Genomic DNA, 15,696 nt, shown 5'->3' with positions numbered 1-15,696 from the left:
CCCCTCCCTCACTCCCTCCCTCATCCCCTCCCTCATCCCCTCCCTCACTCCCTCATCCCCTCCCTCACTCCCTCCCTCACTCCCTCCCTCATCCCCTCCCTCACTCATCCCCTCCCTCACTCCCTCCCTCACCCCCTCCCTCACCCCCTCCCTCACTCATCCCCTCCCTCACCCCCTCCCTCACTCATCCCCTCCCTCACCCCCTCCCTCACTCATCCCCTCCCTCCCTCTCCCTCACCCTCACCTCCAGCCGACACTCGGTCCCGTGCAGCAGTTTGACGCTGATCTGCATCGCGCCTGAAGCCGGAGCCGAGTAGGCCGCAGCTTAAAGGGACAGGCACCCGGTCCGAGTTAAAGGGACAGGCACCCGGTCCGAGTTAAAGGGACAGGCACCCGGTCCGAGTTAAAGGGACAGGCACCCGGTCCGAGTTAAAGGGACAGGCACCCGGTCCGTGTTAAAGGGACAGGCACCCGGTCCGAGTTAAAGGGACAGGCACCCGGTCCGTGTTAAAGGGACAGGCACCCGGTCCGTGTTAAAGGGATAGGCACCCGGACCGAGTTACAGGGACAGGCACCCGGTCCGGGTTAAAGGGACAGGCACCCGGTCTGAGTTAAAGGGATAGGCACCCGGTCCAGGTTAAAGGGACAGACACCCGTTCCGGGATAAAGGGACAGGCACCCTGACCGGGTTAAAGGGTCAGGCACCCGGTCCGGGTTAAAGGGAAGAGCACCCGGACTGGCTTAAAGGGACAGGCACCCGGTCAGGGTTAAAGGGACAGGCACCCAGTCTGGGTTAAAGGGACAGGCACCCCGTCCGGGTTAAAGGGACAGGCACCCGGTCCGGGTTAAAGGGACAGGCACCCCGTCTGGGTTAAAGGGACAGGCACCCGGTCCGGATTAAAGGGACGGGCATCCTCCTGGACTGGGTTAAGAAACAGGCAGAGGCTTAAAGGGACAGGCACCCCAGGTGAGTGAAGAGGGGTGGGGTTGCAAAGGGACAGGTACGCAATGGGACAGCTTAAAGGGACATGCATCCAGGGCGATATTTAAAAGGGCTGGCACCCACCTCCCACACCCTCCTCCCCCCCGACCCACCAGGAGAAGGTTACCAGGGTATTCACCATGGGACAAGGAGAGAGGCTTCAAAGAGCAGGACCCAGTTACAGGGAGGCAGTATTAGCAGCATAGCTCAGGATGAGGGAGTTCTTAAAGGCCCAGTCACCAATCCCAAAGGCTGTAGCCACCAGGCCCGAGAGCCAGCTCCCCATGGATCCCAGAACCTACTGGCGTTCAGATGCCCAATGATGAGGAATGCTTCAAAATGAAACAAAACCATTGGTGGAAAATTCAGAAGTGAGTGAGGGACAAACACACAGACACTTGTGCAAAGTGATGCATAATTTGTATTTAACCTAGAAAATAATCTCTATAGACAATCAAACTATCAGACTCTTTTAATGAGAGGTTTAAAATACAATTCACTATCTGGAAAAACCCTTTTAAAAAGCTTTACACCAGCACAAACGTCTGCTCAAGTTGTTAAGCGTTATAAATCCCCATGTCTATATTTATAATGGGTAATCCTATGTCAACAGGTCACGGCGTAATTCCACCTCCCACCAGTGCAGGCACTGCAGCATAATTACAACGTGACAAGTTTACATAGGCAATTTCCAGTCGATGTAAAATTTGCGGCGCAAGTAAATAAAAATCAAGGACAGGTTTTATGATATTACAAGATAGATTTATTACAGGAACGGGGGTGGGTGGGGTTGGAGGGAGTACTGAGGTCTTACAATTTGGTGGCGGTAACAGTGCTTAAGTAAAAGGTGTTGGAAGAGAGTGAGAAATGTACATCAGCCTGGAGTGGGGGGTGGTGGTGGTGAGAAGGCGGGATGGGGGTCTGTAGGGATGCGCGGGTGTGTAACAGAGTGTGGATGGAACTCAGCAATTGCAATCTCCTGCCGGTGGGGTTGTGGGCGGGTGGGTCCAGTTTGACAACTTAGGACCCTCCCCGCCAAAGCTCCTCACAGCCCGGAGTGTTTATTTTTTGAACTGTGGTCACTGTTGTAATGTTGCAAATGCCAATTCATGCACAGCAAGATCCCACAAACAGCCATGTGAGAATGACCCGGACCATCTGCTTTTAGTGATGTTTGGTTGAGGGATAAAAATTAGCTCCAGGACACCGGGGAGAACTCCCCAGCTCCCTCTCCCTCACGTCCCCACTCTTCTCCCAATAGTGGCCGTGGGATCTTTCACACCCACCAAAGAGGGCGGACAGGCCCCGGTTTAACGTCCCATCCCGCTCCCATGGTGCGGCGCTCCCTCAGTGGACAATCAGATCGGAGTATGTGCTCAGGGGTGTGGGAACCAAGAGAAAATATTAGAGAGGAATACTAGGGTGCACAAAATACTGGGAGGGACAGATAGCACTAGTGTAGAGAATAGTAAGTTAATGGGCAAAGTCGGGGTGAGGGAGAAAGTAACAGAATCTAAATCAGGATTACGATGTCTGTGTGTGAGTGCACGGAGTACAGTGAATAAGATTGGGGAGTTACAGGCGCAGATTCCCTTGTGGAAATATGATGTTGTGGCGATAACAGAGACCTGGCTCAAGGAAGGGCAGAACTGGGGTGAAATATTCCCGGGTACAAGGTGTTCAGAAGAGATAGGAAAGGAAGACAGGTGGTGGTATTGGTTAAGGAGAGCATTGCAGTGCTGGAGAAAGAGGGTGTCCCAGAGGGTTCAAGGACAGAATCTATTTGGCCAGAGCTAAGGATCAAAAATGGGGCAATTACATTGCTCGGTGTAGATTATAGACCGTCAACTAGTGAGAAGGACGTAGAAGAACAAATCTGCAGGGAAATTACAGAGAGATGCAGGCATTATAGAGTAGTTATAATGGGGGACTTTAACTACCCGAATGTAGACTGAGACAGTGGTAGTGTAGAGGGCGGAGAGGGGTAAAAGTTCCTAGACTGTGTTCAGGAGAACTTTCTACAGCTGTATGTGTCCAATCTAACAAGAAAAGACGCACTGTTGGACCTGGCTCTTGGAAATGAGGTGGGCCAAGTAGATCAAATGTCAGTGGGGGAGCATTTAGGAGACAGCGATCTTTGTATTGTAGGTTTTGTGATGATGATAGAAAAGGACAAATGAAAAATTGGCAGGAAAAGCTGTAGCTGAACAATGGGCTACCTTCAAAAAGGAATTGGTTCGGGCACAGCCAAGGAATATTCCATCGAAAGGGAAAGGTAGGGCAAACAAACCCAGAGCTCCCTGAATGAAAAAGGAGATAGAAATTAAGATAAAGAAGAGAAAGTGTGCTTATGACAGGTGTCAGGTAGAAAATACAATTGAGAACCAAGAGGAATACAGAAGGTTCAGAGGGGAGGTGAAAAAGCATATTACAGAAGCGAAGAGGGATTATGAGAAAAGACTGGCAGCCAACATAAAGGGGAATCCCAAAGTCTTCTGTAGACATATAAATAGTTGAAGAGTGGTATAAGGAGGAGTAGGGCCGATTAGGGACCTAAAAGGGAATTTACACATGGATGAAGGGGCCATGGCTGAGGTATTAAATGAATACTTTACATCCACTTTACCAAGGAGGTAGATGCTACCCAGGCCATGGTGACAGACGAGGAAACTCTGTCACTAGAAGGGTTCAAAATTGCTAAGGAGGAAGTGTTGATTAGACTGTTGGTACTTAAAGTTGACAAGGCACCGGGACCGGATGAGATGCATCCAAGGATACTGAAGGAAGTGAGAGTAGAAATTGCAGGGGCACTGGCCATAATCTTTCAGTCTTCCCTAGACTCAGGGGTGGTGCCAGAGGACTGGAGAATTGCAAACATTACACCCTTGTTCAAAAAAGGTTGTAAGGATAAGCCCAGCAATTACAGACCAGTCAGTTTAACTCCAGTGGTGGGCAAGATTCGAGAAACAAATATTCGGGATAGAATTAGTAGCCACATGGAAAAATATGGGTTGATAAGGAAGAACCAGCCTGGGTTTCTAAAGGGGAAATCGTGTTTAACTAACTTGCTGGAGCTTTTTGAAGAGGTAACAGAAAAGGTCGATGAGGGTAATGCTGTTGATGTGGTGGACATGGACTTCCAGAAGGCATTTGACACAGTGCCACACAACAGACTTGTGAGAAAAGTTATTGCTTAGGGAATAAAAGGGACAGTAACAACGTGGATACAAAATAGGCTGAAAAATAGGAAGCAGAGAGTAATGGTCAATGGATATTTTTCCGGCTGGAGGAAGGTTTGGGGTGGAGTTCCCCAGGGTTGGTATTGGGACCCTTGCTTTTCCTGATATATATTAATGATCTAGATCTTGGTGTGCAGGGAACAATTTCAAAGTTTGTGGATGATACGACACTTGAGAGAATTGTAAACTGTGATGAGGACGGTGTGGAACTTCAAGAGGACATAGACAAGTTGGTGGAGTGGGCAGATAGGTGGCAGATGGAGTTCAGTGCGGAGAAGTGTGAGGTGATGCATTTTGGTAGGAAGAACATGGAGAGACAATATAAAATAAGGGGTGAAATTTTGAAGGGGGTGCAGGAGCAGAAAGACCTGGGTGTATATGTGCAGAGATCATTGAAGGTGGCAAGACAGGTGGAGAGGGCGGTTAATAAAGCAGATAGTATCCTGGGCTTTATTAATAGGGGCATAGAGTACAAGAGCAGGGAGGTTATGCTGAATTTATATAAGACACTCGGTTAGACCTCAGCTGGAGTATTGTGCACAGCTCTGGGCACCACATTATAGGAAGGATGTGAACACGTTGGAGAGAGAGCAGAAGAGGTTTACAAGAATGGTTCCAGGGATGAGAAACTTCAGCTATGAGGATAGATTGGAGAGGTTGGGACTGTTCTCCTTGGAGAGGAGAAGGCTGGGAGGAGATTTGATAGAGATGTTCAAAACCGTGAGGGGGCTGGACAGAGTAGATCGGGAGAAGCTGTTCCCACTCGTAAAAGGATCGAGAACCAGAGGGCACAGATTGAAAGTGATTTGCAAAAGAAGCAAGTGTGACGTGAGAAATAAACTTTTTCACACAGCGAGTGGTTTGGGGTCTGGAACGCACGGCCTGGAAGTGTGGGGGAGGCAGGTTCAATCGAGGCTTTCGAGAGGGCATTGGATGGTTATTTGAATAGAAACAATGTGCAGGGGGAACGGGGAACAGGCAGGGCAATGGCACTAGGTCATAATGCTCATTCGGAGAGTCGGTGCAGAGACGATGGGCTGAATGGCCTCCATCTGTGCCATTAAAATTCTGTGATTCTGAGTGGGATTCGAACCCACAAACCTCAATATCCTGGATTAATCCTAATCTTAGACAACAGCAAAAGGAGCCCGGGGCCAGACTAAAGGGGTCAGTGGACAAGAAACAAAGACACAACAATGCACATGGCACAGAATACTAGTTATAAGAGATACCGGGCTGACTGTGTGCCAAGGCCCTGGAGAAAGCCTTTATTCTTATCAACATTATTCAAAAGCACAGCTCACGCTGTCGATGTATTACAGCCAAAAGGCCAATGAGGAATCCGGCAGTGTAACAGGAGAATTGTCCAAAAGGGGAAATTGTAGAGTAACTGATAGCAGAGGAGGAAGAGAGCAGACTTCCAGGGATCCCGGTCAGACACGGCAGCATCCCACACCGTTCCCGGGTATTCCGTCTCTCATGCCGGAGAAACTGAGGAGTTGGAAACGGACGATACTTCTGTCTTGGACGTTGAAGAGACCTCAGACCCATCGTCCACCTTCTTCCCAAAGAGTTGCATGATACAGTTCCGGAACTGACAGATTCGAATGAAACACGGTTAGATACAGAGCAACACCCCCTCTACACCATCCCCATCAAACACCCGCTCTACACCGTCCCCATCAAACACTCGGTCTACACCGTCCCCATAAAACACCCCCTCTACACCGTCCCCATCAAACACCCCCTCTACACCATCCCCATCAAACACCCGCTCTACACCGTCCCCATCAAACACTCGGTCTACACCGTCCCCATAAAACACCCCCTCTACACCGTCCCCATCAAACACCCCCTCTACACCATCCCCATCAAACACTCGGTCTACACCGTCCCCATAAAACACCCCCTCTACACCGTCCCCATCAAACACCCCCTCTACACCATCCCCATAAAACACTCCCTCTACACCGTCCCCATCAAACACCCCCTCTACACCATCCCCATAAAACACTCCCTCTACACCATCCCCATCAAACACTCGGTCTACACCGTCCCCATCAAACACCCCCTCTACACCGTCCGCATCAAACACCCCCTCTACACCGTCCCCATCAAACACTCGGTCTACACCGTCCCCATCAAACACCCCCTCAACACCATCCCCATCAAACACCCCCTCTACACCATCCCCATCAAACACTCGGTCCACACCATCCCCATAAAACACCCCCTCTACACCGTCCCCATCAAACAGCCCCTCTACACCATCCCCATCAAACAGCCCCTCTACACCATCCCCATCAAACACTCGGTCTACACCGTCCCCATCAAACACCCCCTCTACACCATCCCCATCAAACAGCCCCTCTACACCATCCCCATCAAACACTCGGTCTACACCATCCCCATCAAACACTCGGTCTACACCGTCCCCATCAAACACCCGCTCTACACCATCCCCATCAAACACTCGGTCTACACCGTCCCCATCAAACACCCCCTCAACACCATCCCCATCAAACACCCCCTCTACACCATCCCCATCAAACACTCGGTCCACACCATCCCCATAAAACACCCCCTCTACACCGTCCCCATCAAACAGCCCCTCTACACCATCCCCATCAAACAGCCCCTCTACACCATCCCCATCAAACACTCGGTCTACACCGTCCCCATCAAACACCCCCTCTACACCATCCCCATCAAACAGCCCCTCTACACCATCCCCATCAAACACTCGGTCTACACCGTCCCCATCAAACACCCCCTCTACACCATCCCCATCAAACAGCCCCTCTACACCATCCCCATCAAACACTCGGTCCACACCATCCCCATCAAACACTCGGTCCACACCATCCCCATCAAACACCCCCTCTACACCGTCCCCATCAAACACTCGGTCCACACCATCCCCATCAAACACTCCCTCTACACCGTCCCCATCAAACACTCCCTCTACACCATCCCCATCAAACACCCCCTCTACACCGTCCACATCAAACAATCAGTCTACACCGTCCCCATCAAACACCCGCTCTACACCGTCCCCATCAAACACTCAGTCTACACCGTCCCCATCAAACACCCCCTCTACACCATCCCCATCAAACACCCCCTCTACACCATCCCCATCAAACAGCCCCTCTACACCGTCCCCATCAAACACTCGGTCCACACCATCCCCATCAAACACTCCCTCTACACCGTCCCCATCAAACACTCAGTCTACACCGTCCCCATCAAACACCCGCTCTACACCGTCCCCATCAAACACCCCCTCTACAGCATCCCCATAAAACACTCCCTCTACACCGTCCCAATCAAACACCCCCTCTACACCATCCCCATCAAACACTCAGTCTACACCGTCCCCATCAAACACCCCCTCTACACCGTCCCCATCAAACACCCCGTCTACACCGTCCCCATCAAACACCCCCTCCACACCGTCCCCATCAAACACTCAGTCTACACAGTCCCCATCAAACACCCGCTCTACACCATCCCCATCAAACACCCGCTATGCACCGTCCGCATCAAATATCCCCTCTACACCATCCCCATCAAACACCCGCTCTACACCGTCCCCATCAAACACCCGCTCTGCACCGTCCGCATCAAACATCCCCTCTACACCGTCCCCATCAAACACTCAGTCTACACCGTCCCCATCAAACACCCCGTCTACACCGTCCCCATCAAACACCCCCTCTACACCGTCCCCATCAAACACCCCCTTTACGCCGTCCCCATCAAACACCCCCTCCACACCGTCCCCATCAAACACCCGCTCTACACCGTCCCCATCAAACACCCGCTCTACACCGTCCCCATCAAACACCCGCTCTGCACCGTCCGCATCAAACATCCCCTCTACACCGTCGCCATCAAACACTCAGTATACACCGTCCCCATCAAACACCCCGTCTACACCGTCCCCATCAAACACTCCCTCTACACCGTCCCCATCAAACACTCCCTTTACACCGTCCCCATCAAACACCCCCTCTACACCGTCCACATCAAACACCCCCTCTACACCGTCCCCATCAAACACCCCCTCTACACCATCCCCATCAAACACCCGCTCTACACCGTCCCCATCAAACACACCCTCTACACCGTTCCCATCAAACACCCCCTCTACACCGTCCCCATAAAACACTCCCTCTACACCGTCCCCATCAAACACTCCCTTTACACCGTCCCCATCAAACATCCCCTCTACACCGTCCCCATCAAACACCCGCTCTACACCGTCCCCATCAAACACCCCCTCTACACCATCCCCATCAAACACCCGCTCTACACCGTCCCCATCAAACACTCAGTCTACACCGTCCCCATCAAACACCCGCTCTACACCATCCCCATAAAACACTCCCTCTACACCGTCCCCATCAAACACTCCCTCTACACCGTCCCCATCAAACACTCCCTCTACACCGTCCACATCAAACACTCGGTCTACACCATCCCCATCAAACACTCGGTCTACACCGTCCCCATCAAACACCCCCTCTACACCATCCCCATCAAACACCCCCTCTACACCGTCCCCATCAAACACTCCCTGTACACCGTCCGCATCAAACACTCCCTCTACACCATCCCCATCAAACACCCCCTCTACACCGTCCCCATCAAACACTCAGTCTACACCGTCCCCATCAAACACCCCCTCTACACCGTCCCCATCAAACACCCCCTCTACACCGTCCGCATCAAACACTCGGTCTACACCATCCCCATCAAACACCCCCTCTACACCATCCCCATCAAACACCCCCTCTACACCGTCCCCATCAAACACGCCCTCTACACCGTCCCCATCAAACACCCCCTCTACACCATCCCCATCAAAAACCCCCTCTACACCGTTACCATCAAATACTCCCTCTACACCATCCCCATCAAACACCCCCTCTACACCATCCCCATCAAACACCCGCTCAACACCGTCCCCATCAAACACCCCCTCTACACCATCCCCATCAAACACTCGGTCTACACCATCCCCATAAAACACCCCCTCTACACCGTCCCCATCAAACACCCCCTCTACACCGTCCGCATCAAGCACTCGGTCTACACCATCCGCATCAAACACTCCCTCTACACCATCCCCATAAAACACCCGCTCTGCACCGTCCGCATCAAACACTCGGTCTACACCATCCCCATCAAACACTCCCTCTACATCGTCCCCATCAAACACTCCCTCTACACCGTCCCCATCAAACACCCCCTCTACACCATCCCCATCAAACACTCGGTCTACACCATCCCCATAAAACACTCCCTCTACACCGTCCCCATCAAACACCCCCTCTACACCATCCGCATCAAACACCCCCTCTACACCGTCCCCATCAAACACCCACTCTACACCGTCCACATCAAACACCGCCTCTACACCGTCCCCATCAAACACCCCCTCTACACCGTCCACATCAAACACCCCCTCTACACCGTCCCCATCAAACACCCGCTCTACACCATCCCCATCAAACACTCGCTCTACACCATTCCGGTCAAACACCCACTCTACACCGTCCCCATCAAACACCCCCTCTACACCGTCCCCATCAAACACTCCCTCTACACACGTCCGCATCAAACACTCGGTCTACACCATCCCCATCAAACACCCCCTCTACACCGTCCCCATCAAACACTCAGTCTACACCGTCCCCATCAAACACGCCCTCTACACCATCCCCATCAAACACTCGGTCTACACCGTCCCCATCAAACACCCCCTCTACACCGTCCCCATCAAACACCCCCTCTACACCATCCCCATCAAACACTCCCTCTACACCGTCCCCATCAAACACGCCCTCTAGACCATCCCCATCAAACACTCCCTCTACACCGTCCCAATCAAACACCCCCTCTACACCATCCCCATCAAACACTCAGTCTACACTGTCCCCATCAAACACCCCCTCTACACCGTCCCCATCAAACACCCCGTCTACACCGTCCCCATCAAACACCCCCTCCACACCGTCCCCATCAAACACTCAGTCTACACAGTCCCCATCAAACACCCGCTCTACACCATCCCCATCAAACACCTGCTATGCACCGTCCGCATCAAATACCCCCTCTACACCATCCCCATCAAACACCCGCTCTACACCGTCCCCATCAAACACCCGCTCTGCACCGTCCGCATCAAACACCCCCTCTACACCGTCCCCATCAAACACCCCGTCTACACCGTCCCCATCAAACACCCCCTCCACACCGTCCCCATCAAACACTCAGTCTACACAGTCCCCATCAAACACCCGCTCTATACCATCCCCATCAAACACCTGCTATGCACCGTCCGCATCAAATACCCCCTCTACACCATCCCCATAAAACACCCCCTCTACACCGTCCCCATCAAACACCCCCTCTACACCGTCCGCATCAAGCACTCGGTCTACACCATCCGCATCAAACACTCCCTCTACACCATCCCCATAAAACACCCGCTCTGCACCGTCCGCATCAAACACTCGGTCTACACCATCCCCATCAAACACTCCCTCTACATCGTCCCCATCAAACACTCCCTCTACACCGTCCCCATCAAACACCCCCTCTACACCATCCCCATCAAACACTCGGTCTACACCATCCCCATAAAACACTCCCTCTACACCGTCCCCATCAAACACCCCCTCTACACCATCCGCATCAAACACCCCCTCTACACCGTCCCCATCAAACACCCACTCTACACCGTCCACATCAAACACCGCCTCTACACCGTCCCCATCAAACACCCCCTCTACACCGTCCACATCAAACACCCCCTCTACACCGTCCCCATCAAACACCCGCTCTACACCATCCCCATCAAACACTCGCTCTACACCATTCCGGTCAAACACCCACTCTACACCGTCCCCATCAAACACCCGCTCTACATCATCCCCATCAAAAACCCCCTCTCCACCATCCCCATAAAACACCCCCTCTACACCGTCCGCATCAAACACCCCCTCCACACCGTCCCCATCAAACACCTGCTCTACACCATCCCCATCAAACATTCGCACTACACCATCCCCATCAAACACCCGCTCTACACAATCCCCATCAAACACCCGCTCTACACCGTCCCCATCAAACACCCCCTCTACACCATCCCCATCAAACACTCGGTCTACACCATCCCCATAAAACACCCCCTCTACACCGTCCGCATCAAACACTCGGTCCACACCATCCCCATCAAACACTCCCTCTACACTGTCCCCATCAAACACTCCCTCTACACCATCCCCATCAAACACCCCCTCTACACCGTCCACATCAAACACTCGGTCTACACCATCCCCATCAAACACCCCCTCTACACCATCCCCATCAAACACTCGGTCTACACCGTCCCCATCAAACACCCCCTCTACACCATCCCCATCAAACACCCCCTCTACACCGTCCCCATCAAACACTCCCTCTACACCGTCCGCATCAAACACTCGGTCTACACCATCCCCATCAAACACCCCCTCTACACCGTCCCCATCAAACACTCAGTCTACACCGTCCCCATCAAACACGCCCTCTACACCATCCCCATCAAACACTCGGTCTACACCGTCCCCATCAAACACCCCCTCTACACCGTCCCCATCAAACACCCCCTCTACACCATCCCCATCAAACACTCCCTCTACACCGTCCCCATCAAACACTCGGTCTACACCATCCCCATCAAACACTCGGTCTACACCGTCCCCATCAAACACCCCCTCTACACCGTCCCCATCAAACACCCCCTCTACACCGTCCCCATCAAACACGCCCTCTAGACCATCCGCATCAAACACTCCCTCTACACCATCCCCATCAAACACCCCCTCTACACCGTCCCCATCAAACACTCAGTCTACACCGTCCCCATCAAACACCCCCTCTACACCGTCCCCATCAAACACCCCCTCTACACCGTCCGCATCAAACACTCGGTCTACACCATCCCCATCAAACACCCCCTCTACACCATCCCCATCAAACACCCCCTCTACACCGTCCCCATCAAACACGCCCTCTACACCGTCCCCATCAAACACCCCCTCTACACCATCCCCATCAAAAACCCCCTCTACACCATCCCCATCAAACACCCGCTCAACACCGTCCCCATCAAACACCCCCTCTACACCATCCCCATCAAACACTCGGTCTACACCATCCCCATAAAACACCCCCTCTACACCGTCCCCATCAAACACCCCCTCTACACCGTCCGCATCAAGCACTCGGTCTACACCATCCGCATCAAACACTCCCTCTACACCATCCCCATAAAACACCCGCTCTGCACCGTCCGCATCAAACACTCGGTCTACACCATCCCCATCAAACACTCCCTCTACATCGTCCCCATCAAACACTCCCTCTACACCGTCCCCATCAAACACCCCCTCTACACCATCCCCATCAAACACTCGGTCTACACCATCCCCATAAAACACTCCCTCTACACCGTCCCCATCAAACACCCCCTCTACACCATCCGCATCAAACACCCCCTCTACACCGTCCCCATCAAACACCCACTCTACACCGTCCACATCAAACACCGCCTCTACACCGTCCCCATCAAACACCCCCTCTACACCGTCCACATCAAACACCCCCTCTACACCGTCCCCATCAAACACCCGCTCTACACCATCCCCATCAAACACTCGCTCTACACCATTCCGGTCAAACACCCACTCTACACCGTCCCCATCAAACACCCCCTCTACACCGTCCCCATCAAACACTCCCTCTACACACGTCCGCATCAAACACTCGGTCTACACCATCCCCATCAAACACCCCCTCTACACCGTCCCCATCAAACACTCAGTCTACACCGTCCCCATCAAACACGCCCTCTACACCATCCCCATCAAACACTCGGTCTACACCGTCCCCATCAAACACCCCCTCTACACCGTCCCCATCAAACACCCCCTCTACACCATCCCCATCAAACACTCCCTCTACACCGTCCCCATCAAACACTCGGTCTACACCATCCCCATCAAACACTCGGTCTACACCGTCCCCATCAAACACCCCCTCTACACCGTCCCCATCAAACACCCCCTCTACACCGTCCCCATCAAACACGCCCTCTAGACCATCCCCATCAAACACTCCCTCTACACCGTCCCAATCAAACACCCCCTCTACACCATCCCCATCAAACACTCAGTCTACACTGTCCCCATCAAACACCCCCTCTACACCGTCCCCATCAAACACCCCGTCTACACCGTCCCCATCAAACACCCCCTCCACACCGTCCCCATCAAACACTCAGTCTACACAGTCCCCATCAAACACCCGCTCTACACCATCCCCATCAAACACCTGCTATGCACCGTCCGCATCAAATACCCCCTCTACACCATCCCCATCAAACACCCGCTCTACACCGTCCCCATCAAACACCCGCTCTGCACCGTCCGCATCAAACACCCCCTCTACACCGTCCCCATCAAACACCCCGTCTACACCGTCCCCATCAAACACCCCCTCCACACCGTCCCCATCAAACACTCAGTCTACACAGTCCCCATCAAACACCCGCTCTATACCATCCCCATCAAACACCTGCTATGCACCGTCCGCATCAAATACCCCCTCTACACCATCCCCATAAAACACCCCCTCTACACCGTCCCCATCAAACACCCCCTCTACACCGTCCGCATCAAGCACTCGGTCTACACCATCCGCATCAAACACTCCCTCTACACCATCCCCATAAAACACCCGCTCTGCACCGTCCGCATCAAACACTCGGTCTACACCATCCCCATCAAACACTCCCTCTACATCGTCCCCATCAAACACTCCCTCTACACCGTCCCCATCAAACACCCCCTCTACACCATCCCCATCAAACACTCGGTCTACACCATCCCCATAAAACACTCCCTCTACACCGTCCCCATCAAACACCCCCTCTACACCATCCGCATCAAACACCCCCTCTACACCGTCCCCATCAAACACCCACTCTACACCGTCCACATCAAACACCGCCTCTACACCGTCCCCATCAAACACCCCCTCTACACCGTCCACATCAAACACCCCCTCTACACCGTCCCCATCAAACACCCGCTCTACACCATCCCCATCAAACACTCGCTCTACACCATTCCGGTCAAACACCCACTCTACACCGTCCCCATCAAACACCCGCTCTACATCATCCCCATCAAAAACCCCCTCTCCACCATCCCCATAAAACACCCCCTCTACACCGTCCGCATCAAACACCCCCTCCACACCGTCCCCATCAAACACCTGCTCTACACCATCCCCATCAAACATTCGCACTACACCATCCCCATCAAACACCCGCTCTACACAATCCCCATCAAACACCCGCTCTACACCGTCCCCATCAAACACCCCCTCTACACCATCCCCATCAAACACTCGGTCTACACCATCCCCATAAAACACCCCCTCTACACCGTCCGCATCAAACACTCGGTCCACACCATCCCCATCAAACACTCCCTCTACACTGTCCCCATCAAACACTCCCTCTACACCATCCCCATCAAACACCCCCTCTACACCGTCCACATCAAACACTCGGTCTACACCATCCCCATCAAACACCCCCTCTACACCATCCCCATCAAACACTCGGTCTACACCGTCCCCATCAAACACCCCCTCTACACCATCCCCATCAAACACCCCCTCTACACCGTCCCCATCAAACACTCCCTCTACACCGTCCGCATCAAACACTCGGTCTACACCATCCCCATCAAACACCCCCTCTACACCGTCCCCATCAAACACTCAGTCTACACCGTCCCCATCAAACACGCCCTCTACACCATCCCCATCAAACACTCGGTCTACACCGTCCCCATCAAACACCCCCTCTACACCGTCCCCATCAAACACCCCCTCTACACCATCCCCATCAAACACTCCCTCTACACCGTCCCCATCAAACACTCGGTCTACACCATCCCCATCAAACACTCGGTCTACACCGTCCCCATCAAACACCCCCTCTACACCGTCCCCATCAAACACCCCCTCTACACCGTCCCCATCAAACACGCCCTCTAGACCATCCCCATCAAACACTCCCTCTACACCGTCCCAATCAAACACCCCCTCTACACCATCCCCATCAAACACTCAGTCTACACTGTCCCCATCAAACACCCCCTCTACACCGTCCCCATCAAACACCCCGTCTACACCGTCCCCATCAAACACCCCCTCCACACCGTCCCCATCAAACACTCAGTCTACACAGTCCCCATCAAACACCCGCTCTACACCATCCCCATCAAACACCTGCTATGCACCGTCCGCATCAAATACCCCCTCTACACCATCCCCATCAAACACCCGCTCTACACCGTCCCCATCAAACACCCGCTCTGCACCGTCCGCATCAAACATCCCCTCTAC

General features: G+C 53.2%; 1 protein-coding gene across 1 annotated transcript in view; it reads right to left on the bottom strand.

Annotated features, from left to right (window-relative positions):
- Positions 1-4,346: 4,346 nt before the first annotated feature.
- Positions 4,347-15,696, bottom strand: part of LOC144677156 (red-sensitive opsin-like) — a 29,864-nt gene continuing 18,514 nt past the window's right edge. The window contains exon 6 of the mRNA XM_078537358.1: positions 4,347-5,815. Within this exon, the coding sequence (XP_078393484.1) occupies positions 5,699-5,815 (117 nt within the window). The 3' untranslated portion in view covers positions 4,347-5,698. The remainder of the gene's footprint in view (positions 5,816-15,696) is intronic.

Source organism: Cetorhinus maximus, unplaced genomic scaffold (assembly GCF_964194155.1).
Source record: "Cetorhinus maximus unplaced genomic scaffold, sCetMax3.hap1.1 HAP1_SCAFFOLD_2262, whole genome shotgun sequence".
Classification (NCBI taxonomy): domain Eukaryota; kingdom Metazoa; phylum Chordata; class Chondrichthyes; order Lamniformes; family Cetorhinidae; genus Cetorhinus; species Cetorhinus maximus.
The sequence above is the reverse complement of the archived record's forward strand: the minus strand, read 5'-3'. Positions and strand labels throughout refer to the sequence as shown.